At 49.1% G+C, this 23,893-nt stretch overlaps 1 protein-coding gene across 1 annotated transcript in view; it reads right to left on the bottom strand.

Annotated features, from left to right (window-relative positions):
• The window catches only part of HIP1 (huntingtin interacting protein 1), a 189,363-nt gene that overhangs the window by 2,185 nt on the left and 163,285 nt on the right, over positions 1 to 23,893 (bottom strand). The window contains exons 10-29 of the mRNA XM_007940271.2: positions 21,271 to 21,346; positions 21,006 to 21,146; positions 20,173 to 20,270; positions 19,823 to 19,895; positions 19,003 to 19,186; positions 18,373 to 18,461; positions 17,850 to 17,966; positions 16,304 to 16,405; positions 15,916 to 16,059; positions 15,347 to 15,482; positions 13,188 to 13,274; positions 12,919 to 13,026; positions 12,702 to 12,838; positions 8,809 to 8,919; positions 7,930 to 7,988; positions 7,212 to 7,305; positions 5,385 to 5,485; positions 5,006 to 5,111; positions 2,448 to 2,571; positions 1,951 to 2,012 (exon numbers count right to left, since the gene is read on the bottom strand). Of these exons, the coding sequence (XP_007938462.1) occupies positions 1,951 to 2,012; positions 2,448 to 2,571; positions 5,006 to 5,111; positions 5,385 to 5,485; positions 7,212 to 7,305; positions 7,930 to 7,988; positions 8,809 to 8,919; positions 12,702 to 12,838; positions 12,919 to 13,026; positions 13,188 to 13,274; positions 15,347 to 15,482; positions 15,916 to 16,059; positions 16,304 to 16,405; positions 17,850 to 17,966; positions 18,373 to 18,461; positions 19,003 to 19,186; positions 19,823 to 19,895; positions 20,173 to 20,270; positions 21,006 to 21,146; positions 21,271 to 21,346 (2,149 nt within the window). The remainder of the gene's footprint in view (positions 1 to 1,950; positions 2,013 to 2,447; positions 2,572 to 5,005; positions 5,112 to 5,384; positions 5,486 to 7,211; positions 7,306 to 7,929; positions 7,989 to 8,808; positions 8,920 to 12,701; positions 12,839 to 12,918; positions 13,027 to 13,187; positions 13,275 to 15,346; positions 15,483 to 15,915; positions 16,060 to 16,303; positions 16,406 to 17,849; positions 17,967 to 18,372; positions 18,462 to 19,002; positions 19,187 to 19,822; positions 19,896 to 20,172; positions 20,271 to 21,005; positions 21,147 to 21,270; positions 21,347 to 23,893) is intronic.

Raw genomic sequence — 23,893 nt, 5'->3', positions numbered from 1 at the left:
AGGACAAATACTTTAGGATTCCACTCTTATGAGACACTGAGAAAAGATAGTTAGCGAGATGGAAAGTAGACTAATGGGTGTCAGGCACTGGGTGGGAGGGAAAAGGGAAAGTTACTGTTTAATGGGTGCAGAGGTTCTGTTTACGGGGATGAAAACGTTTTGGAAATAAATGGTGGTGATGGACACACACACACACACACACACACAAATGCAGAGAATCAAACTATTGAGGGATGAAGAGTGGAAGCAGGAAGAAAGACCCAGTGAGGTGGCAGCCCCCCCTTTTTTTAAAGAAAACCAAACCCTTTTATTATGGAAAATTAAAACACAGACAGAAGTGTGGAGACCGTTCCAGTGACTACACCCAGTTTTTCACTCTGCTTCACCAGTCAACAACTCATGGCCAGACTCGGCTCAGCTACACTCATTCCTAGTCTCGCCACCCTCCCCCCCTCCTGCCAGAAGATTATTTTGAAACAAATATTCACATACATTATAGTAAGGGAGGTGGCTTCTGAAGTAGTTAGGAAAGAGATGATGGCATCTTAGACTAGGGCGGGAAGGTCAACAACAGTGGAAAGATTCAGGCCGCTATGGGAAGAGTTAAGAGTTGATGGGACCTGCTGATGGACAGGACGTGGAGGGTGAGGGAAAGAGAGGAACCAAGGATGACTCAAGCATCCAGGTAGGTGGTGGCGCCATTTACTGAGACAGAAGAAAGGAGGGGGCAGGGGGTAGAGGGGATTGAGAGGTTTGCTTTGGAGGTGTTAAGTATGAGATACTTACTGGGCATCCAAGTAGAGATAACAAATAGGCAACTGTCTAAGTATGGAGCTCAAGGAGAAGAGGTGGGCTGGGGAGGAGAATCTGGCATTTATCTGCATATAACCAAAACCAACTCACTGCCGTTGAGTCGGAGCCGACTCATAGCGACCCCTCCTTGAGTTTCTGAGGTGGTATTACTATGGAAGTAGATCACCCAATCTTCCTTCTGAGGAGTGGCTGGTAGGTGTGAACCGCCAGCCTTCTGGTTAGCAGTCAAATGCCTTAGGCAGTACACCACCATATGTTGTGGTTGTTATGTGCTGTCGAGTCAGATCTGACTCATAGAGACCCCTCCTTGGGTTTCTGAGGTGGTATCACTACAGAAGTAGATTGCCCAACCTTCCTACCAAGGAGTGGCTGGTGGGTTTGAACCGCTAGCCTTCTGGTTAGCAGTCAGATGCCTTAGGCACTACGCCACCATATAGATTGTATATGGTCAAGAAAGACTGGATGAGATCGCTAAGCAAGAGTATAGACAGAGCATGCAGAACCAAAGTCAGTCCTTTCAGTGTTTGTAGACAGAACCTTGGCCACATGCCTTTTCCTCAGTATGCTAAGTGACCCATCTGTAGACCTTTACCAACCAAATCTTGATTTTATTCTAATGCCGGTGACCAGTAATTCTAGAACAAGTATGTCAGATTATTTTTTCAGTATTCCACCTCATGCCTATTTTCATGATATAACTGTGTTGAGAGAACAGCATTGCCTTTGATGGGTTCACAGTGGGTTGATGTATGTGTTTTGTGTACACATATACACATGTGTATATATATTTATTTTCCTTTAAAATTATCACAAGTATTTAGCATCAGAAGTTAAAAAAAAATTTAGTCAGACTATTAAGTAATAACAGCTTACAGACTACTACTAGGAGACCCCTGATCACACTGAGAGGGCTACTACTCCAAGACCACTGGGCAAGAGTTAAGATTCTGAGCTTCACTAATCACCTCTCCACCGCCACCATCTCTCCCAACGTTCTTCTCGGGCTAGCAGATACATCTCTCTTCACCCCTCCATCCATCCCTTGTCCCTCTCTATGGGAATCTTCTCCATGAGTAATCTTTGGGGTCGACGTCTACAGCAATAGAGACTGACTGGAACTGAGAGATGAGTTCCTACCTGGGAATCCATCTCTTGGCGTTTGATCTGGGTCAGCGTCATGCTTGAGAAGTCCATATTGTCTGCAACGAGAAGTGAGAAGGCCTTGTCACGTAACAGCCCTGGCTACGTCTCTCCTGAGGGACGGCCAGTGCTGACGCTCTGCTGAGATGCTTGGTCTGGCACCTGCCAACAGATGACACGATGGTAACCGAGGGATGAAGAGGAAGGAAGACCCAGGTTACAGAGCAGCCAGGATTAGGTCCCTCCAGGGAGTCATTTCTCTGAATTCAAAAATAATGAAAAGAAAGTCTGCTTAGGGGCCCATATCACTATAGTGATTCAAGCAGCGTGCTTATGCAGTGCCCGCCCCCTTCACAAGATAATAAGCGTGGATGTAAACAGATGAAAACTAAGAAAGATCTGGAAACAAAACCGTGGGCACTCAGATCACGGAGGGGAGGATGTAGAAACAGCTAAATAGGATGGGTAAGAAAACATTACTCCAGGAAGGCTACCTGTCTCCTCAATCTGTGATTTGCCAGAAACAGTTGAAGCCACGACCCCGGCAGTGGCCTGGGTTACTCCTCGAGAGGCCTGCTGTAGCCGGGCTAGGTTTGGGCTGTCCTTGTCAGCTTTCACCTGCCAGGACAAAGCAGATGTGGGTTCGTACAACACCGAGCAACAAGGACTCAGTCCACAGGTTGGTCTGACGGCTCTCGACAAACCTGTGTGGTCCACTCTCGTCTCAAAGATTGCTGCCTGCAGGGCCAACTCCTGGCATAGCCTTTAATAATAAAATGATTCCTGGCTTACTTTCTCAGTGCCCCCAAACTCTAGCTTCATCACTAATTTTATAAAAAATATCTTATTGTGTTTTTGGTGAAAATTTATACAGCATGTTAGGTCCCCAGTTGACAATTTCTATACAAATTTTGTAGCACAGGGGCGTATGTAAGATTATCTTCAGCCAAATCTATTCCTGATCTAGGGCTGGTTTCTGTTCACCTGCCCCCACCTGATCTTGCCTGTCTATGCATGTATCCATGGCTTGGTGTTTGGTGTTAGTGGTAATGCAGTATTGTGCATATACTAGTATTTGCCTCTGTTGTCTGTATCTTATGTGTACGTTTCAGTGTCCTTCCTTTCCCCAGTGTTACCATCCAGTCACAGACTCTTTCCATACTGTCCTTCCCCTCACCCAAATCAACACGTGACCCCCAACTAGTCTCAAATTTTCAACATTTTCTTGACTGACACTCTCATGGTTCTGCTACCAGAACCCGAAGTTTCCCTGCTTTCTCACCTTTTCATCTTCACTTTAGGTAACTGCTGACTTTTTAATGGGGCACCATACTTACGACTAAAATCCTTTACGTGCCACTCTGTCATTGCACTAAAAGGCGATACTGGGGGTAGTTTTGTTTCAAGGCTTAAAGAGTGTCTCAGGTGGTAGTCTCAGCAAGTCCTCTAGCCTCAACTGGTCCAGTAAGTCTGGACTTACAAGAGCTTGAGTTTTCTTTCCGTTCTTTCAGGGTCAATCTACCGTGGCACTGATTAGAATGATTGTTGGTGGTAGCTGGGCACCATCTAGTTCTTCTGGTCTCAGAGTAGATGAGGCTGGGGCTTATGTCAGTATTAGCCTTATAGATTAGTTCTTTTCTGAGACTTAGGTTTTCCTTCTTTCTCTTTTGCTCCTGAAGAGCAGAGACCCATATGTAGTTGTATCTTAGATGGCTGCTTGCAAGCTTTTAAGATCCCAGACACTACTCATTAGGATACAGAACAAGACATCTGTGAACTATATTATGCCAACGGACTGAGTTGTGCCATGAGACTAAGGTTCTAAGCCTTCAAACCCAGAAAACCAATCTTGTAAGGTGTTTGGTTACATCTGAGAAGTATGTGTAACTGTCCTCTATGAATATATGCGTGTACACACATATCTGTACATTCATATACAGACACTTCTCCCCGTGAACACCCTGTACACATCTGCGCCTACTCATACACATATTTGCCTACACACATACACACGTGACCATACATTTGCTTTTTGGTTATTGTTGGTGTTGTTGGCAGATGGTACACGTCATGTTCCTTAGCACAAACATCCCTTCTCTCAGGTGCTTCTTAGTGGCATCATTTGCTTAGGTCAAGCTGTGCTTAATCCACCCACATCAGGTGCTACTTTGCCCACCACCAAAAATAACAAGGATCTACGCTCTAGAGAATGATTCCTCCTGTCCCCTCCCAATCTCTGGTAACTGCTAATGAATACTGGTCCCTCTCTCTATATATATATACTCTGCCTTCTTATATAAGTGGAATCATGCAGTATTTGTCCTCATGTGATGGATTCATTTCACTCAGCATTATGTCCTTTAGATCCATCCATGTTGTAATCTGTTTTGAAGACTCATCATTGTTCTATATGGTTGCATAGAATTCCATCATACACAGGTATCACGTTTTGCTTATCAATTCATCCACTGAAGAGCACTTTGGCATTCACTGCATTTTCTTGCAGTGAACATAGGTGTGTGTGTTTCATCACTGCTTTTGAGAAATGGTTCCAACCATAGAAGCTTCATTTAGGACAATAATAGGGATGATCAAAGAACACTCACTGGGGTACACTGTAGGACTCCCTGACAGGATCTGGGTTACGAGCTTTGCATTAGATTAGCTGAGACACTGGTTCAAATTCAGAGACTCTTGAGGAGAGGCAGATGTTGGCTGTGGAAGCTCAGAGCCAAGGCAGATAATCTGTTGACCGTGCTGACATACTCCTTATTTGAGCACTCCTTGAATGCTATGACTGCTAATCAGAGGTTGGCATGGCTGGGACCCTCAAAGGCAGCTTTTAACAAAAGTGAGCGGAGCTGAGAGGAGCTCATAGGCAGAGGTGGGCAGAAGGGCTCCATGGTGACAGATGAGAGGCTTTTAGAGGACCCTGGACCTAATTTAACCTGGATCCTGGATCCATCACCTATTGTTTTGGGAGCCAGGTCTAGTCCCAGTAATCTCTAATCTAGGTCTTTCAGTGTTCTTGGGAGTCCCAGGTGGGTCCTACCTTGGATGCAGCCACAAGCTGAGCTGTGCTAGCAGTAATTTCATGGGAACACACCATGAGCTCCTCAAATTTCCCTTTGCCTTGAACCACCAGGTCAGCAGCATCCCTGATAGGGAAGGATAAGATGGACAAAGTCACTGACAGCTGCAAGCCCTTCTGATCCCACCTCTAGCCCACCCCTACCACACTGGCTAGACAGAGAAGGACCCCTGGCTGCCCTGCCTGTGTTACTCCCAGAGACCTGAGCACCTTCTTGAAGTGTTAGTCTAATCACTTCCTTCATCAACCGTTCATTTCTAAGGGGCAGATTATTTTTCTCTTGGGCAGATCAGTGGAAGGTGGTCGGGGGTGAGGAGCCTTGGGATGGACAGACACTTACACCATGACAGTGGCTCCCCAGCCAACAGCTTTGGAGGCAGAGATGAGTCCTTCTGTCCATCGAGAGTTCTTGGCATAAAACTCTTTAGGGGATGCTGTACCCTAGAAAAGGGAAAAATCAACGTGGCTCCTTTCATGAGTGCCTACTGTGTGCTAGGTACTCTTAATACATTATCTCATATCGTCTTCACACTGACTCAAGAGGTGAGCATTATAGTAATAATATTATTCCCATTTTACAGATGAGAAAACAAATGTTTTCTCCTCCAAGGTCATGCAGGAAAGAAACAGACGTAAATACTAAAGCCCACAACATTTCTCTTACAACATTTTTATACTGTATGTATAAGGAACAAATATGTATGGATGACTCATGACCTGGAGGGAGTCTAGCTACTCTCCATGACCTGCTGAAAGAGGAGAGTACAGAGTGAATGGTTTTTAAAATGATTTCTACGTGGATTTAAGATAAGTTGGTATGCTTTGAAGTGTGTGACCATCTGAGGCTCTGAAGGCAGGCACACCTTGCTTACTTCCTTCTTCTATTGTGAGGACAGAAAACATCACCTCTCAGACTAGTAAGAAGCACCGCCCAAGCCAGTCCGGCCTCTTTATTACAGGATGGTTTTCTGGCTCCCAGACCCCTCCCTGCACCACCATCTCCTGAGCTGCAGCTGCATACAGGGATGTGGGGGACAAACAGTGGCACCAGCAAAGGAGTGAGACGCTAAAGTGACAATGTCAACGAGAGTCTATGAACAGCTGTGAGGTGACTGCTGGTGGATGGGGACGCAACAGAGGCTGCTGTGAACACTTCACAGCAGGGGATGGTGCCCGATTTTCTCTTTCTGATTTGCCCAGTTTTCTAAAGTTGTCACATCCTCTTCAGAGGGCCAGACGCACACTATAAATGGGGTTTCCACAGCAGGTGTCAGTGCTGTTTGTTTGCCCTGGGTGAGTGAGTCTGTAGCTGGCAGATGCGGCTGGCTGCTCCCTGGGGACATGCTGACGCCCACTGGGGTGGCAGCTCCTCTCACACACACACAGCATATGATAGCAACATCGCTAGGTTCCACTGAGTCTGGATGAGCCGTATCAAGCCGACTCGGCCACTCAGTGGAGCGAGAATCTATAACTGATTTCTGTTCTCCTCGTCTGCACGCTCACACCCAGAACCACACCCACACTTACTATTACGGTTTGAATTGTGTCTCTACAAAATACATGTTGGATAATAATTCCTATACTTGCAGATATAATCTATCCTAATGTAACGCAATCACCTTCCACGATACAATCTCACGATATGTGTTCAACAGGCTGAAGTCATACCAGTGTTGGGCAGATCCTAAAACGACTCACTTCCTACTATACAAGGAGCAGCACAGACATGTCCAGGGGTCTCTAGGTGGCTCAAACGGTTAGCTGCTCGACTACTAGCCCACAGGGTGGTGGTGTGAACCTACCTGGGGTGCCTCAGCAGACAGGCCTGGTAATCTGCTTCAGTAAAGTCAGGGCCTTGAAAACCCCTGGAGCAATTCTACTCTACACACACGGGGTCACTGTGAGTCAGAGTCGACTCGTTGCCAACCATGTCACCACTGGCACAGACGCAGAGCAAGCGACCACACGTGGTAGAAGGTGGACGCCATGTGAGAACCGCTAAGGAAGCAAAGAACGCCCAGGACGACCGGCAAGGAGGAAATCGACAGCCGAGACGCTAATTGGACTTTCAGCCTCCAGAAGTATGACGAAATGAGTGTGTGTCCTTAAGGCCACCACCTCTGGTACCTGTGTTACTGCAGCACTGGGAGACTAAGACACTTACCCTGCCGCTTTCCACAATCTCTCTCTGCAGGTCCTTGGAGGCCACAATCAGGACTTGGATAGCTTGCATAAGGCTGGTGCAGGAACCAAGTATCCTGCAAAAGAAACATCAGGGACACAGAGACCACCAGCGATGAAGACCTTGGCCCTCTTTTTCACTCTTAAGCACGGGCCAACTTGGAATGGTAAAGGGAGGCAGGGAAGGACTGGAAATTGCTGGAACGCTCGGAGGGGAAAGCCATGAAGGAAAGACAGGTGGGTGAGAAGACATGACTGTGGACCTTACTCACAAAGGATACGTAAGTGCTAACTCTCAGGGTAGCTCTACCCTATAATGCAACAACAATATTATTTCCATCAGTAATACTGCTACCAAAAATTACAGGAGCCCTGATGAGGTGGTGGTTAAGCGCTCAGCTGCTAGGCCAAAACCTGGCAGTTGGAACCCACCGGCCACTCAGTGAGAGAAAGGCGAGGCAGTCTGCTTTTGTCTAGATTTACAGCCTTGGAAACCATACGGGGCAGCTCTACTCTGTCCTACAGGGTCACTATGAGTTGGAACCAACTCGACAGCAGTAGGTTATCAACAATTACACAGACTCAGCCCTTCTTTGAGGTTCTAATGTTCTGCTCTAACTCCCCAATGGGCACCTCGGTATAATCCAATGCAAGAAAGCCCTCTCCTGCCCAGCTGGTGCCACTGTGCTGCCCAGACTGACCTTTCGTTCACCTCCAATTTGACTCCCGTGTCTCCGGCTCGGGATTTGCTGAGCATCTCCTGTTAGAAAGAAGCATGGTTTCTCAACACGGCCCGGGTCCTGAGAAACCACAGCATACTCCTACAGGAGCCCAGCATGCTGTGGTAGCTGAGAAACCTCGATCTAGAAGTGCCCACCCAAGTCCTCCAGAGTCAGGGAAGCACCCAGAGGTCTGGCCTAGCTGGATGGAATCCGCTCCAGTGGGCTGGCTCCGTAATGAGTGAGGCACTACACACGCTGGTAGCCAGGCTGACGTGCACAGAACTCTGAGAGCTGTGGTGCTCACACCAACAGGATAGGCTGCTACCATGTCCCAAAGGCAGGTGCTGAAACTAAGGTGGCCAGCTTGAGTCATCCACCAAAGGAGCGATGTATGACTTTTCAAATTGAGTGCCTCACTCAGGGTTTCCCCAAGACAGTTGTTACCATTGACTAGAGACTGATGTAATGTGTGTGTAGCCCTGAGAGCAATGTGCATCATCTCATTCAACTTTACAACATCCCACCCAATGAGGTGATACTACTGTCACTGCCACCACACAGAAGAATCTGAATGTTAGCAAGGGTAATGTAGCTTACTGGAAGTTACACAGCCAGGAAATGGTCAGTCTGGAAACCTGAACCCAGGATGGTCTGACACCAAGGTATCGTATTCTTAGGAAACTGCTTACCTTCCTTCAGTGAGGACCTTCTCATTTTTCTATCCCTCTGAGAATCCGGTGACTTTGGGTGTTGCTTTGTTTTATAGGGGCTTCTGCAGCCTTAATGAATGACTAAAGTGCATCTAATGGGCGATGACGCCAAAGGGCTGCTGCTAGAGCCTTGGCTGACCCTCCATACCTCAATCCTGGCCGTAGCAGCTTCAATAGCAGCAGATGTGGCCGCCATCTCCTTGTCCACCAGGTCCCCCAGCTCCTCCTGTCTGATGTCCAGGCCTCTGGGTAAGAGCTCCTATAAAAAGCACGACATGACCCTTTGGCCTCTATATTCTTCCCTGGCCGACCTGTGACTTTTATAGGGTGGTAGAAGGTAGGAGGGCCCCACCACCAACACACTTCTGAAGCCATGGAGAAGTGTCTACCGCAGACCTCCTCTGGTAGTCTCTATGATGTATACTCTGGAACCTCACTCAGAATCCACCTCCTTCTAAACTGCCTACATAACCCTGTAAGGTTATAGGGTTAGCTGCGGCCGCTCAGGCCCTAACGACATAGCTGTACAGTGTCAACCATATTTGCTGCTTGGGAGGCATTTTAACACCACTTCCAAATACGTAGGGTGTCGCCCAGTCAGGTAGCCGGTCACATATTTAATTTTGTTTCCACCCCAATCATATGAGGCCGTTACTCTTCTTGTTTGGAAGGCAAGGCTCAGGGAGATAACATGTCTTGACCACAGCTAGACAACGAATAAAAGGCAGAGCAGGGGAGTGCCATTACGTTGAGAGGACTGCAACGAATGCTACAAAACGCGATGTGTATAAACTGTTCAATAGGAAATGAGTTTGTTCTGTAAGCTTTCGCCCAAACCACAATTAAAAAAAAAAAAGGCAGAGCAGGGATTTGAACTCAGGCCTGACTCCAAAGTCCATGACTTTAATAAACGTTACGTATATACATGAGAGTATAAAATACATATGACTCATTTCAAAATAAGAATAAAGACCCACGTTACCCACCATCCACCTTTAAGAAACATCGATACCTTTAAAATCTCCTTTGTATCCTGTCCTGACTCCATCTCTCTTCCTCCCGACTGTCCACTCCCCACTCCAAGCTAAACAGATTTCAGGAGAGTGGTTTTCATGTCTTATTATTTTTAAAAAATGATACATGGATGCAACCTTCATGTCTTGTTTGAATGTTTTGGTTTTTATAAAAAAGGAATCACACGTATGTCCTTTTCTATGACTTGCTTTTCCACTCAACATTCTGCATGTGAGATTAACCCTGTATCCCAGCAGCTCCACTCCTGGGCGCACAGTCTAGAGAAGCTCTCGCACACGTACATCAGGAAACATGTACAAGAATGAGCGTCCGGTACATTCACAAAAGCTCTAAGATGGAAATAAGCCAGAGGACTTTCAACAAGAGAAGACATACGATCCCAACCAAACCACTGCTACTGACTTGATTCAGATTCACAGTGACCCAGCCTTCTACCCTACTTGGTCCTACGTTTGTTTCTTACTCTCCTCTGTATGTGTGGCCGCCAGAGCTGGGCAGACCCCCTTCCACAGGACAGTCACTGGCCCCAGCATCCCTTTTTAGTTTCTGATTCTCCAACTTCAGCCATTCAATGAAAAAACCTTGTTGCCAAATTGCTCCCATCGTTTTAAAGCTCCTGTGTAGGAGAGACTTTTCTGAGCACCTTGTCAGCCCTACTGACAGAACAAAAACCTGCCCGTGGTCTTGCTACCACACTCTGCGTCCTTATGGGCTGTTTTCATTAACGTGAATTTTCATCTCCTCATTGTGTCTTTCGTATTTTGACTCACATACCGAGTTCTCAGTTTACTCCTTCAGCAATGTAGTGGGGAAGATGCCCCTTCTCTAATGAAAGCCGACTGGTAATGCTGCCTACGCCACCTCTCACCCCAATGATACGAAAATGTCACTATTGGTATGTTACCCTATTAAAGAAAAAGTTTGTGACGTCCCATTATCCATCATCTTCCTTCACCCAGACATTCAAGCTTCTCCATGACCTTAATGGGACTGTCCTTCCCTGCCAGCGCCACCTCTCTGTCTTTTTGGCTTTATCCACATGCATATTCAATTGATCAGACATTTGCTGGGCATTTACCATCTGCCACATATTCTGCCAGGGACACATCATGAGTAAGGCATGGTCTCTGCCCCTGAGGGGCTCGTCTGGTGGTGGGGACAGGTAAGCAGGCACCAGTACTCTAAGGAGAGAGGAGTGGGCAGAGGGGCCCAGAAGGTGGCTCAGGGCCAGACTGAGAATGTCCTTGCAAGTCAAGCTACATAACTGGACTTCTAGTTATCAAACCAGAGCTCTCATCATTGATCTGTTTCTGGGAAGTAAGCACGGGAAAGAGGCCAGAGTATGAATCAGCAGGCTGCTTTATGAGTCCAGATGGGAGATGGTGAGGATGTGGGCTCTGGCCCCGATGCTTTCCTTGCAGAGCTATAGCCACACATTTTTGGAGTTAATTAAACGCTACCTTGCACTGACCTCTTCAAATAGATTTCTACTGCAGTTCTAATCACACTGGGCAGAACAGCCGATTTTCCTTCTACACAGACCATGTCTCATTTGTCTCTATTACTAACCTAAGGAGCTCTGGTGGTGTAGTGGTTAAGGGAGCTAACCAAAAGGCTGGTGGTTCGAACACATCAGCCACTCGATGGAAGAAAAATGAGGTAGTCTTCTTCCATAAAGATTTATAGTCTTGGAAACCCAATGGAGGACCCTATGAGTCAGAATCAACTTGATGGCAGGTTTTTTTTTTTTTTTTTAATTACTATACATGGTGCTTAAGGCATTTGACTACTAAGCAGAAGGCTGACAGTTCAAACCCACCAGCCACTCCTCGGAAAGAAGATTGGGTAGTCTACTTCTGTAGTGATACTGCCTTGGAAACCCAAGGAGGGGTCGCTATGAGTTGGATCCAACTCGATGGAGTTTGGGTTTTTTGGTTTATACCTAACACAATTCCTGGCATACAGGACACATTTACTACATCTTTATTGAATAAAGTTTTTGCCATTTTAGCTGTTGATTCCCCAACCAGGTAAGTCTCTGAAGACCAGGAAACTGCTTATTCCTCTTCGATACTGCCTAGTATAGAGATGACGACATCCTGGTGGCACAGTGGTTAAGTGTTGGAGACCAAGAGAGAAATCATTGAAGGACATGAGTGCAAGGCACATGTCCAACAACAACAAGAGAAGGCAAGGCCTCTCTCATAGTTAAATGCTTACTTGGCAAAACATCAAGTATTAAGAGTAGATGTTATTTTGGTAGTCCATGTTTTTATCTTATTGTGATGTTTTATACTTTGGGTCACTGTGCCCTAGTAAACAACTATTGTTTTACACTCCTTATTCCTGAGGAGACTTCTGTGATTGTTTTAATGACCACCTGTTGTCCTTGAGCACGTAGAGGTGTAAAACTTCAACTTTGTAGAGAATAAGCTCATTGTATGGATTCCAAGACTAATGATGTAATCATGTATAAATATATAAATAAAGTAGAACAAAGACATCAGGGGTCACTCTCACAGGACATGCAGGGCGTCTGCCTGGCCCCGTTCCTTTTAAAAAACCATTAATCCTTCTGTGTCGCTTCGTTTCATGACCTGTGCAGTTTTGCCAGATGCGGCAGTAAGCTTTGGCTGCTAACTGAAAGGTCAGCAGTTTGAACCCACCCGACTGTGGGAGAAAGTGGCAGTCTGCTTCCATAAGATTACAGCCTTGGAATCTCTGTGGGGCGGTTCTACTCTCCTACAGGTCACTATGAGTTGCAATTGATGGCAATGGGTTCGGTATAGTGATGACTGCACACTGGATTCTCAGTCAACAGCCACTGAATTAAATGGAACTGGAAAGTCCCTCAGGAGGTCAGATTTTCCAGCTTTAACTCTTATTTTCTAGAATCAAGTTTTAAGTACAAGAACAGTGGCCTCTGAACATCATGGATACCCTGGCAAATCACTAGCATTCACATCCAAGAACGGTCACTTCCTTCAGGAATAGCCCTCATGATACCTCGCCGATGGCCGCCATCTTGCCGAGACAGTTCCTCAGGGCTGTGCTGTCGGCATTGCCCAGGCTTTCCTCTTCGTCCAGGGAAGCCAGGTAGATGAGCGTCTCCTTGCCATACTGCTTACAGGTCTCCGTCAGTGCTGGAGGTACAAGGCGACAGACTTTAAGGCCCTCTGCTCCCCCTGCTCTCATGATTGGCCCCTCCTGTCCAGGTACTCACAGTCAGCCGGCTCTGGCGGGGCTCGAAGGCAGGTGGCACTACCTTGGAGAATGGTGTCACCGGTCAAGTGGGCAAGGAGGGTTACTGAGTGGAGAAGGCTACTGATACCTGCCAGGAGGGAAGGAGTGTCTCTCAGCACGGTTGAGAGGTGTGATGTTCGTACCCTTCGTCCCTAACAAGGTACCCCCACATCCGCCACTCTCTCCACATTCAAGCACCTCTGACCCTGACCAGCTGTCACTAATGACAGACCCTGTCTCCTTCCTCACCTTCTGGGCAGGCCAGATACTGGCTCCGGCTTTTTTCCAGTTGCTCAATGCAGCTGGAAACGGACTTGATCCTGGAGAGAAGGTGATCTATGAAAGAGAAGGGAGAGTGAAGTCAGAGGAAGGGTCCTGAGTGCTGTCTGCATCCACCAGGTAAGCCGCCTAATGGATGAGCCTACCTGGTGAGTGATCCAGGGCTGCAGGAGTTGCCCTAACGGGGGGAAGGGAGGAGAGACTGCCGGCTACGCAGGTACTGACCTGAGTGTGATTTACTGGGGCATGCAAAGCCATGCTTCTGAGCTTAGCTGGTCTCTTAGCCATGAAAGAGGGTAAGTGTGGTCCCAGCCTAGAGTCCGCCTCTCCTTTCTCATTGCTGCCCAGCCCATCCCAGCCAAGCTTCCCTCTCGAGTCTTCCCCACCCTCTGACTCTCATCACAGGAGCCCAGCCCCCTGCCTCTGTCCCGCTAACCCATGATCATGCTCAGAACACAACATGTCACGCCCTGTCCTGTGCTGTGCGCACAGAGCCATGGGCACTGGGCAGTTCAGCAGTTCCCCCTTCCCCTGGACCAGCCCACTGTCCTTCACTGCTCTCCCCTTCGGACTCTGAGGTATCCCCTCAGGACCCATCAGACCCTGAAGTCTTATTTTATGACATCTTCCCACCCTAACCTGAGTGACCTTCTGGGACACCTCTCTGAACCTTTCCTCTCCCTGAGAGTTAAAAACAAAGTCTGGGCTCTTGAGTCACAATGCCTAGGGGTGACTCCTGGAGCTACCACCACTAGCCGTGTGATCCAGGCTGTCTGTGCCTGCTTCCTCACCGCACAAAATGGGAATAAGAGGACTACCTCATGGCATCACTGTGAAGATTAGCTGGGTCAGGGTGTGTCAGACTTAGAACAGTACACATAAAAAACCCATTGCTGTTGATTCTGACTCATAGCTCCCCCCATTGGGTTTCCAAAGCCATAAATCTTTATGGAAACAGATCGCCTCATCTGCCGCCCATGGAGCAGCTGGTGGGTATGAACCACCGACCTTGTGGTTAGCAGCCAAATGCCTTACCCACTGCACCACCAGAGCTCCTGAGGAAAGTGAAAAATAATCCAAACCCATTGCTGTCAAGTCAGTCCTGACTCATGGTGAGCCCACATGTTTCAGAGAACTGTGCTCCACAGAGTTTCTGAGGCTGTGACCTTTCCGAAACGGACAGCCAGGCCTTTCTTCCAGGGCACTGCTGGGGGGCTCAGGCTGCCCACTTTTCTGTTGGCAGCCTAGCATGTACCCGTCTGTGCCACTGTGGGACTCAGGAAGTGCAAGTGCATGGGTACATAGTAAGTGCTCAATAAGTGCTAGGAGTTTTTATTATTATTACCCACTTTCCCCTCTTCTTTCCTTCAAAAACCTTCACACCCCAGCTGCTATCTCCTCTGAATCTACCCTCAGCTGCCCTGAGTCCTGCCATTTGCCCATTGCTCAGCGGGCTCATACTTCGCACATCGGGACCTATTCATTTGAGAGTGAAAATCAGCCGTCAGCTGCTCCCTCCCTCCTGCTTCATCCATGAAGGGCACCTCCCGTTACTCGGCCAACATGAGCCGTCGTGAGCCGTGGTCATCGTTATGTCCAGAGCTGCACAAACCGTCTCTGCCTGGGGGTGCTCTCCCACCTGCCTCTCCTCCAGGGCTCTCTGATCCCACTGTTCCGCATACGCTGAGGACACCCCTACACGCCTCGTTGGCCTGTTTACAGCAGAGGCTACACTGCTGGGAGTGTTGTTTCTGCCACTCAGGACTTCCTGGTGTCTCCCTGACCAGCCTGGAAGCTCACAGGGACCTCCTCCTCTGTGCCTTCACCATTACCTGAGCTCTGCCCCCAAGGGACCTTCTCCATCAGTGTGACTCACTGACTGAGGCTGCAGTTGTCACACCTGCATAATGACCCACAGCTGGGAGGCTGCAGAAATACTGCTGCCCAAGTCCCTCCTTCAAAGGCTCTGCTTTAACTGATGGAAGATGGGGCCTGGGCATCTGTATTCTTTAATGTTCTCTAGATAATTCTAACATACAGCCAGCTTGAGAAAAGCGTCATGTGGGATGACGTGGTGCCATCGAGCTGTCAGGACCCAGCAGGCGAGAGCCGGGCAGCGGGGGCAGTACCTGCAGACCCAGCACAGCTGACAAGCTGCGGCTCCTCCAGCTGCCTCAGGGCCTCTTGGATCGCCTGCTCGGCCGCCTTCCTGGCCTCCATCCGAAGCATTTTCCGCTGGTCCTTCGCCAGTTGCTCTGCAGACTCCTAGGAGTGGTCCAAGGAGCTAAGGGTCTGCCACAGATGCCCACTGAGCGTTGAGCAGTGTGGCTCCCTGGGACGCAGCTGGGATTCCTGGCATTTAGCTCAGGTGCTTCTTAATGAGGTCCAGTGCAGTTACACAGAGAAAATTCCTTTAATTCTGGCCACGGGTGGGTGGCCCTGACCACAGGCAGGCTATGGGGATGGATCAGTGCACCCCAAGGGCGTCCCTTTCTCAGAGCGAGCGTTCTACGACACTTTCCCTTACCTGCTCTGTGGGTGACGCAGGACGCGCTGGCATGAGGGACTCTGCCTCCAGATGCCTTTGCCTTCAGGTCAAAGTCCCCAGGCCCCCCTCACAGCCTCCCCACCTCCACGCACACTGAGGCCCATCCGTGAGTCAGAGCCTTGTCAGTCCCAGTGGGTCTCCACTACTCACCTGTGTGCTGGACAGTGTGAGCTGGGTGTGTGCCAGCTGCTCCCGGAGAGCAGACAGCTCCTCGTCTCGCTGTGCCGCGGCGCTCACCAGGCCGTCCCGCTCCTTCTCCAGTTCAGTGATCTGGGCAGTCCATCTGGCTTCTGACTGCAGTGGCAAGTCCGTGAGCAAAGGGGGGACACTGGGAGAATTAAATGGGCCCCTTCCCAGAGGTCGAACCCGCCACCTGGCCGTAAGGAACAGGAGGTCCTCTGTTACCAACCTGCTACCTGCCCTCCCCAAGGACACACTGACTACGGCTGGGACCAGCCTGGCTGGCTGCTGGCTGCCAGGGGGCAGGGACCAGCAACACTGAAGCCAGAGGGAGGGAAGAAAGCGGGCACTTGCTCACCTGGGCAGAAGTTTCCAGGTTGCCCTGGAGGACCTGGAGTTCCTGCTTATTGGTGGCAAGTTCTTGCTTCAAGCTCTCTAGAACCTCCGTCTGCTCTTGAGTCTGAGAGAGGAGAAAAGCAGGGTGGTGGCCAGGAGGAATAAACAGAGAAACATCCCTCGAGCTGCAAAGGAAAGATCTGCGCTCTCTACGTCCACTAATCTCAACCAAGAGGCAGGGCCCCCGAGGACATCAAAATGCCACTTCCGGCTAAGGGGAATGTCAAAGGAGGAAATTCAGGGATGTTTTTGAAATGTTGTTCTTAAGCCCATGGTGCTAATTAAGGTAGATCTGGTTCTCTAGTGCAGGCATCCCAACACATGGTATACTGTCAAGTGGCACCGTCTTAAAATGATTCCCTTTCTTTGATTCTTTTCTAAGTGGTGTTTTTCAAAGAGTGGATTGTGGTCCATTTATAAGACCTCACAGCTAGCATTTTAACAAAATGCATCAGTAGAACAACAAAATATCCACGTGCAGCCACACACTGAGGATAGGCTAAGTATCCTTTGGTGAAGCTTTTACTTCCGTTAGTCAGCTGCACTGAGTGTGTTCTGACTCCTGGGCACCCTACGTGTGTGAAAGCAGAACGGTTCTTCCCAGGGTTTCCTAGGCCTGATTTTTCAGGACTGTCTTCCAAGGTGCCTCTGGGTAGACTTGACCCTCCAACCTTTCTGTTAGCACCTGAGCGTGCTGTTTGTAGCACCCAGGGACTCCTTGTTCCCATTCAACTTCAAACTCCAAACTTACCGCCATCAAGTCTATTCTGACTCACAGCAACCCCCTCTGGGTTTCTGAGCCTATAAATCTTTGCAGAAGTAGATCACCCCATTTTCCTTCTGCGGAGCACCTGGTGGGTTTGAACCGCTGACCTTCCGGTTAGCAGCCAGATGCCTTAACCTCTACACCACCAGAGCTCCTTATGGGAAAGCTTATGAGATGAGAAAACTCCACATGCTTTCTTTGACTGAGTTAACAAAGTGTAGTTACTGCCATTCAGGTACATGATGTCAAAAGAGATCTGCACATTATTGAAATACACTTTGTTTTTCATGGGTTTCAAAATTCCAAATATATTTTCTTAATTAGAAATTGTTTCCATTAGACATAGGCATTTTTTATTTTGGGTCACGGGCAGGAAGGTTGAAAGCCATTACTCTAAGGCTTTCACGCATCTGACTTCTAAGCCTCACTTTCTAAGCTTCTGGTCTGTTCATGCCTCCTCCCAACACAGTGGATGTTCACCTGTCTGCGGGTCAGCAAGTCTTTGCTGATTAACCCCACTTATCTTAGGTCTCTTCATTACTTCATGCCTCTAACCCGTGTAAGCCACTGGTAACCATGTCCTGCATGGGGTATATATGTCCTTCTGTGGCACTGACTAACCCACAGAGCTGCCCGTGGAGCAGACGGAAGACAAAGTCTTTTGACCTGTGTGGTGCTCAAGACTGCCTCTAACTTGGGGAGCCCCTGCACCGTTTCGGGCTGCATGTCTCCCTCCACTCACCTTGCGCTGGGCCTGTTCACTTACACGCTGGAAGGAATCCTCCAGGTCTTTCTTGTCTCGTTCCAGATCCACCTGTGCTTGTCTTGCCACTGACACCTGCTTGGTCACCTCTGCATTCTGTAAGGGAAGAACAGTGCCCTCAGCTGGCTTACCGCAGGCTTAAAGGACAGTTTCCTTCTAGAACAAACAATGACATTCAGAGTCGAGTGCCCTAGAGGTGGGCAAAGGAACAGCTTTCCCACCCAGAAGGCACCCAGAATAAAGCTATGATCTTCAGATACTCGACTCTCAAGTATTTACAAAAATAATACAGATGGCAGACAGTCTAAGTAGGGCTGGTGTCTGGGCTGGAGCTCAAGATATGGGAGGCAAGTGAGCTTGAAACGTCGTGGTTCCCAAGAAATGGCGGGAACCTGCTAGGATCTGGAAGGGGCACCGGGCCTGGAGAAGCCACAGGCCTGAGCCGCTGTGTCTCCTGTGGTGCAGGTCTGCAGGACGGTCAGAGCGGGGTCGAGGGTCCTACCTTCCGCAGCAGATCAGCATGGTTCTGAACCAGCTCGCTGTACTTCTCCTTTAGCTTGCTATACCGCTGTTCATTGGCTTGAGCTCTCCCTGTGTGGTCAAGGACCAAGGTAAGGAGTCTACTGTGCCTGGGACCCTTGCCCTCCTTCCAATAAGCCAGGACCCCTAGACTATCCTCCTCCTTCCTCTTCACACATTTAGAGACTTTCTTCTCCCTCACATCCCTAGAAACTCCTCTGGGAAGTCTTTCTTTGGTTAACAAAAAAATTCACCCAATTGGAACTACTCCACTGATTGGTGCCTCCATGGCCTTTACGTATGTGGCATTGACCATAAATGTTTTGGAATTTCATATCAGTTTTTTTCAAGGCCACCTGTCCTGCTTCTCTTCAGATGCACACTCCCAGGTGGGTACCCTCACCACGTTCCACATGCCCATCTCCATGTCTCAGGGCTCTGTACCTGTGGACTGAGGACAATCTACCTTTCTGACTGATGACAAGAGCTGGCATTCCTGACAGCCCGTCTAGGAGGACGCCAAGTCCAGACTCTGCTGCCCGACCTTCACCTTAATCCCGAGTCTGGCCTGACTCTGCGCTCCCCGGCCTCCATCCCCAGCCCCGCCGCTCACTTTCTATCTCCGTCAGGCTCCGCTGAGCCTTCTCTGTGTCTTCTCGCTTCTTCTTGAGCTCGTCTAGCTCGGCCCGCAGGAACTCGCTGTCATCCGCCGCCTGCTGCCGCAAGTGCTGCTGCTCCGCCAGCTCGGCCTCCAGCTCACTGATGCGGCCCCTCAGCTGCAGCACTGCCCGCTGGCTCTGGGGGAGGCACTGGGGTCATGAGCCCAGTCACCGCACTGCCACTGACAGGGATGGGCTGCTGGGCGGGGGAAGTGTGTCCTGCCAGGTTCCCAGTGCTGACCAAGTAAATACCAAGGTTTTCCTAACAAGCTAATTCCCAAGGTCTCGTGAGAGGCTGACACAGGCCTGACGGGGTGACAAGCAAGACAGAGGAAAGCAGAAGTGTGGTCATAGAGTGGCTGGGGAGCAGCGGAGGACGAGCTGGAATGAGGACGGAGAAAATGCTCTGCCTGTCCCCGTAACACAGTCCACAGGGCCGGCCAGGGTCTGAGAGGCAGTCAGACGCTGCAAACAGAGTTACACATCAAACTCTTCTCTTCACATGAGAGAAGAACTGGTCTTTCCTCTCACAGCTACACAGCCAGGTGGAGAACCCGGTTGTATCTGAGTATCACACAGACCCTAACTCGGCTTCAATGCTGCCCTTAAGGCACTGTAATTGAGACCCCTGCAAGACTTAAGTTCTACTGGCTTTGGAATTCTACCAATTAAGGCTCTTTAAGGTGTGGTCCAACCAGTATGTATGTGAAGTGGGTTTCATATTAAAATTGGTCATGTTTTGAAACACAAAGGCAGATCAGATCCCACTCATACCTCAGTCTTCATGTTTTCCAGCTGTGCCTTCAGCCCACTGATCTCTCTGTACAGTTGATCAATTAAGTGGTCCCTGGGAACAGAAGGGGAACAAGTCTTTGAGACTCCATGAATTACTCCCTGAGGCCTTCAGCATTACCGGATACTCATCTAATACCCAGGGTCCACATTCATCTCAGCGTCATTGGATGTCCTTCTGGGATCTAAGTGGTCAGTACTGAGGGCAAAGACCTCTATCCTCTAACATCTGAGATGCACAGCTCACTCTTCTTCGGGCAGGTGTTGCTGTAGTCAGATCACAGTTTTAGTTTAGTTTCTGTGCCGTCTGTTTGAACCCAGCTTAGACTCACTTCTCATCTTTGTTGACACCATTCTGACTGTTGAAAATGAAGGGATCAGTGCTGAAGGAGCTGCCGAAGATGTCATCAAACTTGTTGTCAAATAAATTCTGTGGTGACCATAAGGGATGGAGAACAGAGTTAAAGATGCAGAGAACTCTACGTGTGGGTCAAATGTGGGACATGCCAGGATGGATCCCCCCCCCTTTTTTAAATCTTTATTGTGATTTGGGCAAACATTTACAGAGAAAATTCATTTTCCATACAGCGGTTCATACATATGTGTCTCATGACATTGACTGCAATTCCCCACAATGTAACAGCTCTCTTCCCACTTCCTTCCTGTGGTTACCTCTTCCCTGTGTCCTTTCCTCCCATGCACCCCTGCTCCCTGCCATCTCCCTGTTCAAACACTGCCCTTCTGTTCTTCCATGATTGATTGCTCCAAGGTGTCTATCTACCTGATGTAAACGTTCACCCCACATGCCTGTCTATTGTTTGGCTGGAAGCCACAGGAGTTTAGTTCCAGATCTGAAGGGTAACTAGGGGCCATAGCGTCGGGAGTCTTACCAGCCTCTATCAGACCAAAGATGGACCCTTTCTGAATTTGATTTAGACCCACTAAGGAGTGTGCTTAAGAACTACAAGTCAGGGGTGTTCAGTCTAGGTTAGTGTTCATGTTAGGAGGTGGCTCAACAATTAATTCTTTGATCTTGATCAAAGAACCTAGGATGACTTGGTTGGTGGCTATTTATACAGTTAGAGCCAATGAGCCCGTCTTATCCTTGAGACTTGAACTTGCGGACAAAGGAAGGGCCAAGGTTCTTTCCCTAAGTGGTGCTCACCTGCTGGGAGGCATCCATGTCCATGAGGTCATCCTTCTCTAAGACAGGCTCACTGTCTGGGGATGAGGCCTCAGCTGGGATTACCACCACAGGGCTGATATGTTCTGACAGGGCTGAGGCTCGTAGGAAGTTGGGTGGGTTCTGAAGAGGGAAGACATATATCCTCAAACATGCTAGTCCCCCACGCTTACCTGCCAGACTATGCCAGCCTCTTAAGAGTTCCAGGAACTCAGGAGCCGTCAGGGGTGTGGCCGGGCATGCTCACCTCAGGCAGCTGAGGAATCTGGATGAGTCGCTTGAAGTACTGTAGGTTGCTGGAGCGGTAGAACAGATCTTTCAACCTAGGGGTAAAGATGGATCGAAGGCGTCCTTGCTGCCTCTGCCAGCCCCAGCCTGGGGGCTGTGCAGCCACCCCGCTTTGGTATCACCTCCCAGGACAAAGGCACAGGCTGTCAAGGAGACAGCGTCCATGTCACCAGGATTCAATTATGATGCCACCAGGGAAGGTTTATTTACAGCCAGGCCTCTATTACTTGGGCCCGAGGAAGGAGTTAACTCATCCTACAAGTCCTATGGAAGAGCAGATAGCCCACAGCCTGCGTTCTGTCTCAATGCAGAATATACATTGCTGTCGATTCAACTTCCTAGGAATGGCTGACTTACAGGAACATTAATAGAAACTTCCTTTCTCCTGGTATGAAGAGTACAGTCCCTGGCTGGTACACAATTAATGTGCTCAGCTGCTAACACAAAGGTTGGCTGTTCGAGTTCACCCCGAGACACCTCGAGAAAAAGGCCCGGTGACCGACTGCTGAGGACATCAGCCACTGAAACCCCATGGAGGGCAGTTCTACTCTGACACACAAGGTCGCTGAGAGTCGGAACCAGTGCAACTGGTCACTGGAGTGTAAGCCAAGTGACATAGGGAAGGGAAAGGGAATCTAATGACTGAGGGAGAGCTTTGCTTAATGAACTTGTCTCGCTTTAGAGCTACGTGTTATCTCCCTAATTAAACCACAAGCTTCTTGAGGGCAGGGACTGAAACCTGCTGAGCTAGGTTTACCGTAGTACCAGGCACAGAGGAGTCACTCAGTAAGTATTTGTTGCAGAAAAACTACCTCTACTGTATACTGTGCCCTGCTCTTAGAAGAATATGGCCACGAAGAAGTGAAAGAACCTTGCCCATGCCCACATCTTCATTTTGAATCTATACACTGAGGAGGCTGAGAGCATCCGGACTGGTCTATTCTGAGAAGGAAGGTCATGGAGGTTAGTACCTTCCACCTGAAACACAGAAAGTTCTCATGCTCAGCCCAAGAGACTAAACCCCTAGGGTCTCAGGACAGCCTCTTGGGCCCCAAGAACTAGACCTGCCACTATGACTTCAGTGCTGCCGTCCCTGGATTCAAGGACAGCAAGGGCTCAGGGAGTGGCCAGGCCTGCGTGGAGGAGAAAGTGCGGTGGCCACTCAGCTCGATGGAGGCGTTGTTTCCGAAAGCCAGAAGCAACTGAAAGGCGATCAAGTCACCTGACCGCAGGTCTCCTTCCTTCTGGGACACAGCCAACAATAACAGGGCCGACTGCTTTCCTAAGCTACTGGAATTTCACATTCCAGGAAACTCGCCCCAGGGCCTGTCTCCTAGGATTTAATAAGTCATTTATCACAGAACACATACCAGGCTTCTCAATGGGAACAAGGAAACCAGGAGGTTAGTACAGCCCTGACCTTGTCTTCTGATTGCTGCGGGGAACCAGCCAGAGAAGCCTAAGCTCGAGGGTTAAGAGCTATGGTCTCCCCGTCGTCAAGGATGAAGAAATTAGCAGGAAAAATGAGGTGGCCAAAGTTTACAGCGCTGAGCCGGAAGGCCCGTCTCACCGGCCTCGTCTTCCCATCCCTCACCCCACCCCGCCCGCTCCTCTTGGGCGCATTTACACAAACGATGACCAGTACTTCCCGTCAGTCACCAATTATTTTATTTCCCAAATTCACTGTAGTAATTTAGCAAACCACGTCCCCCTCCCTGCCAGCCAGTCAAGCTTTCTCTTCTGGATAAGATGTTCACTGGCCCAAACACTAATATAAACATGGCTTCAAGCATTTATTGAGCACTGTATGCTTAGTAAGGAGCTCTGGTGGTGCAGTACCTAAGGCATCTGACTGCTAACCAGAAGGTTGGTGGTTCAAACCCACCAGCCACTCCGCGGAAGGAAGACGGGGCAATCTACTTCTGTAAAGAGTTACCACCTTAGAAACCTAATGGGGGTTGCCATGAGTTGGAATCGACTTGGTGGCCGTGAGTTTGGCTTTATTTGGTATGCTTAATGGACTGTGACGTGCTAAGTGTGACAGATATAACAGTGGGCAAGACAGGTGGCAGAAAGAATTGTCTGAAATAAAACAGAAAGCAAACAAGTAGGGTTCTGTGGAAGAGGAGGTGAGGGTGCGGTGGGGGTGGGGACAGAGAAGAAGACATGACTTAAATAAGGTGGCCTGAGAATGGCCTCTCTGAGGAGGTGACAGAGACTGCTTCTCCTGCGCTGACCCGGTGGCCCACGCAGCAGTAACCCAAGGGGAAAGGTTCTGACAAGAAAGTGCGGGCACACTGAGGAAAGAAGACCCTGCGTGGCTGAGACACTGCACAACAGAGATGAGGTCACAGAGGAGAGGCAGGGGCTGGATTAGGGAGGGTATGGGCCTGGGTTTTACTCTAAGGGCAACCAGAAGCCATTAAGAGGCTTTAGGCAAAGAGTTTATGTTTTCACAAGGTGGTTGGGTCTGCTGCGTGAAGCTGCAGGGGCTGGCGGGAGAGTCCAGGCAGGATTGCAGCAGCCTGGCAAACAACGATGGCTGAAGAGATGGAGATGTGGACAGAGCCAAGACAGATGTG

Source organism: Orycteropus afer, unplaced genomic scaffold, assembly GCF_000298275.1.
Source record: "Orycteropus afer afer isolate SDZICR_OR568_19922 unplaced genomic scaffold, OryAfe1.0 scaffold00006, whole genome shotgun sequence".
NCBI classification, from domain to species: domain Eukaryota; kingdom Metazoa; phylum Chordata; class Mammalia; order Tubulidentata; family Orycteropodidae; genus Orycteropus; species Orycteropus afer.
Note: the sequence above shows the minus strand (reverse complement) of the source record. Positions and strands in the feature narration are given on the sequence as shown.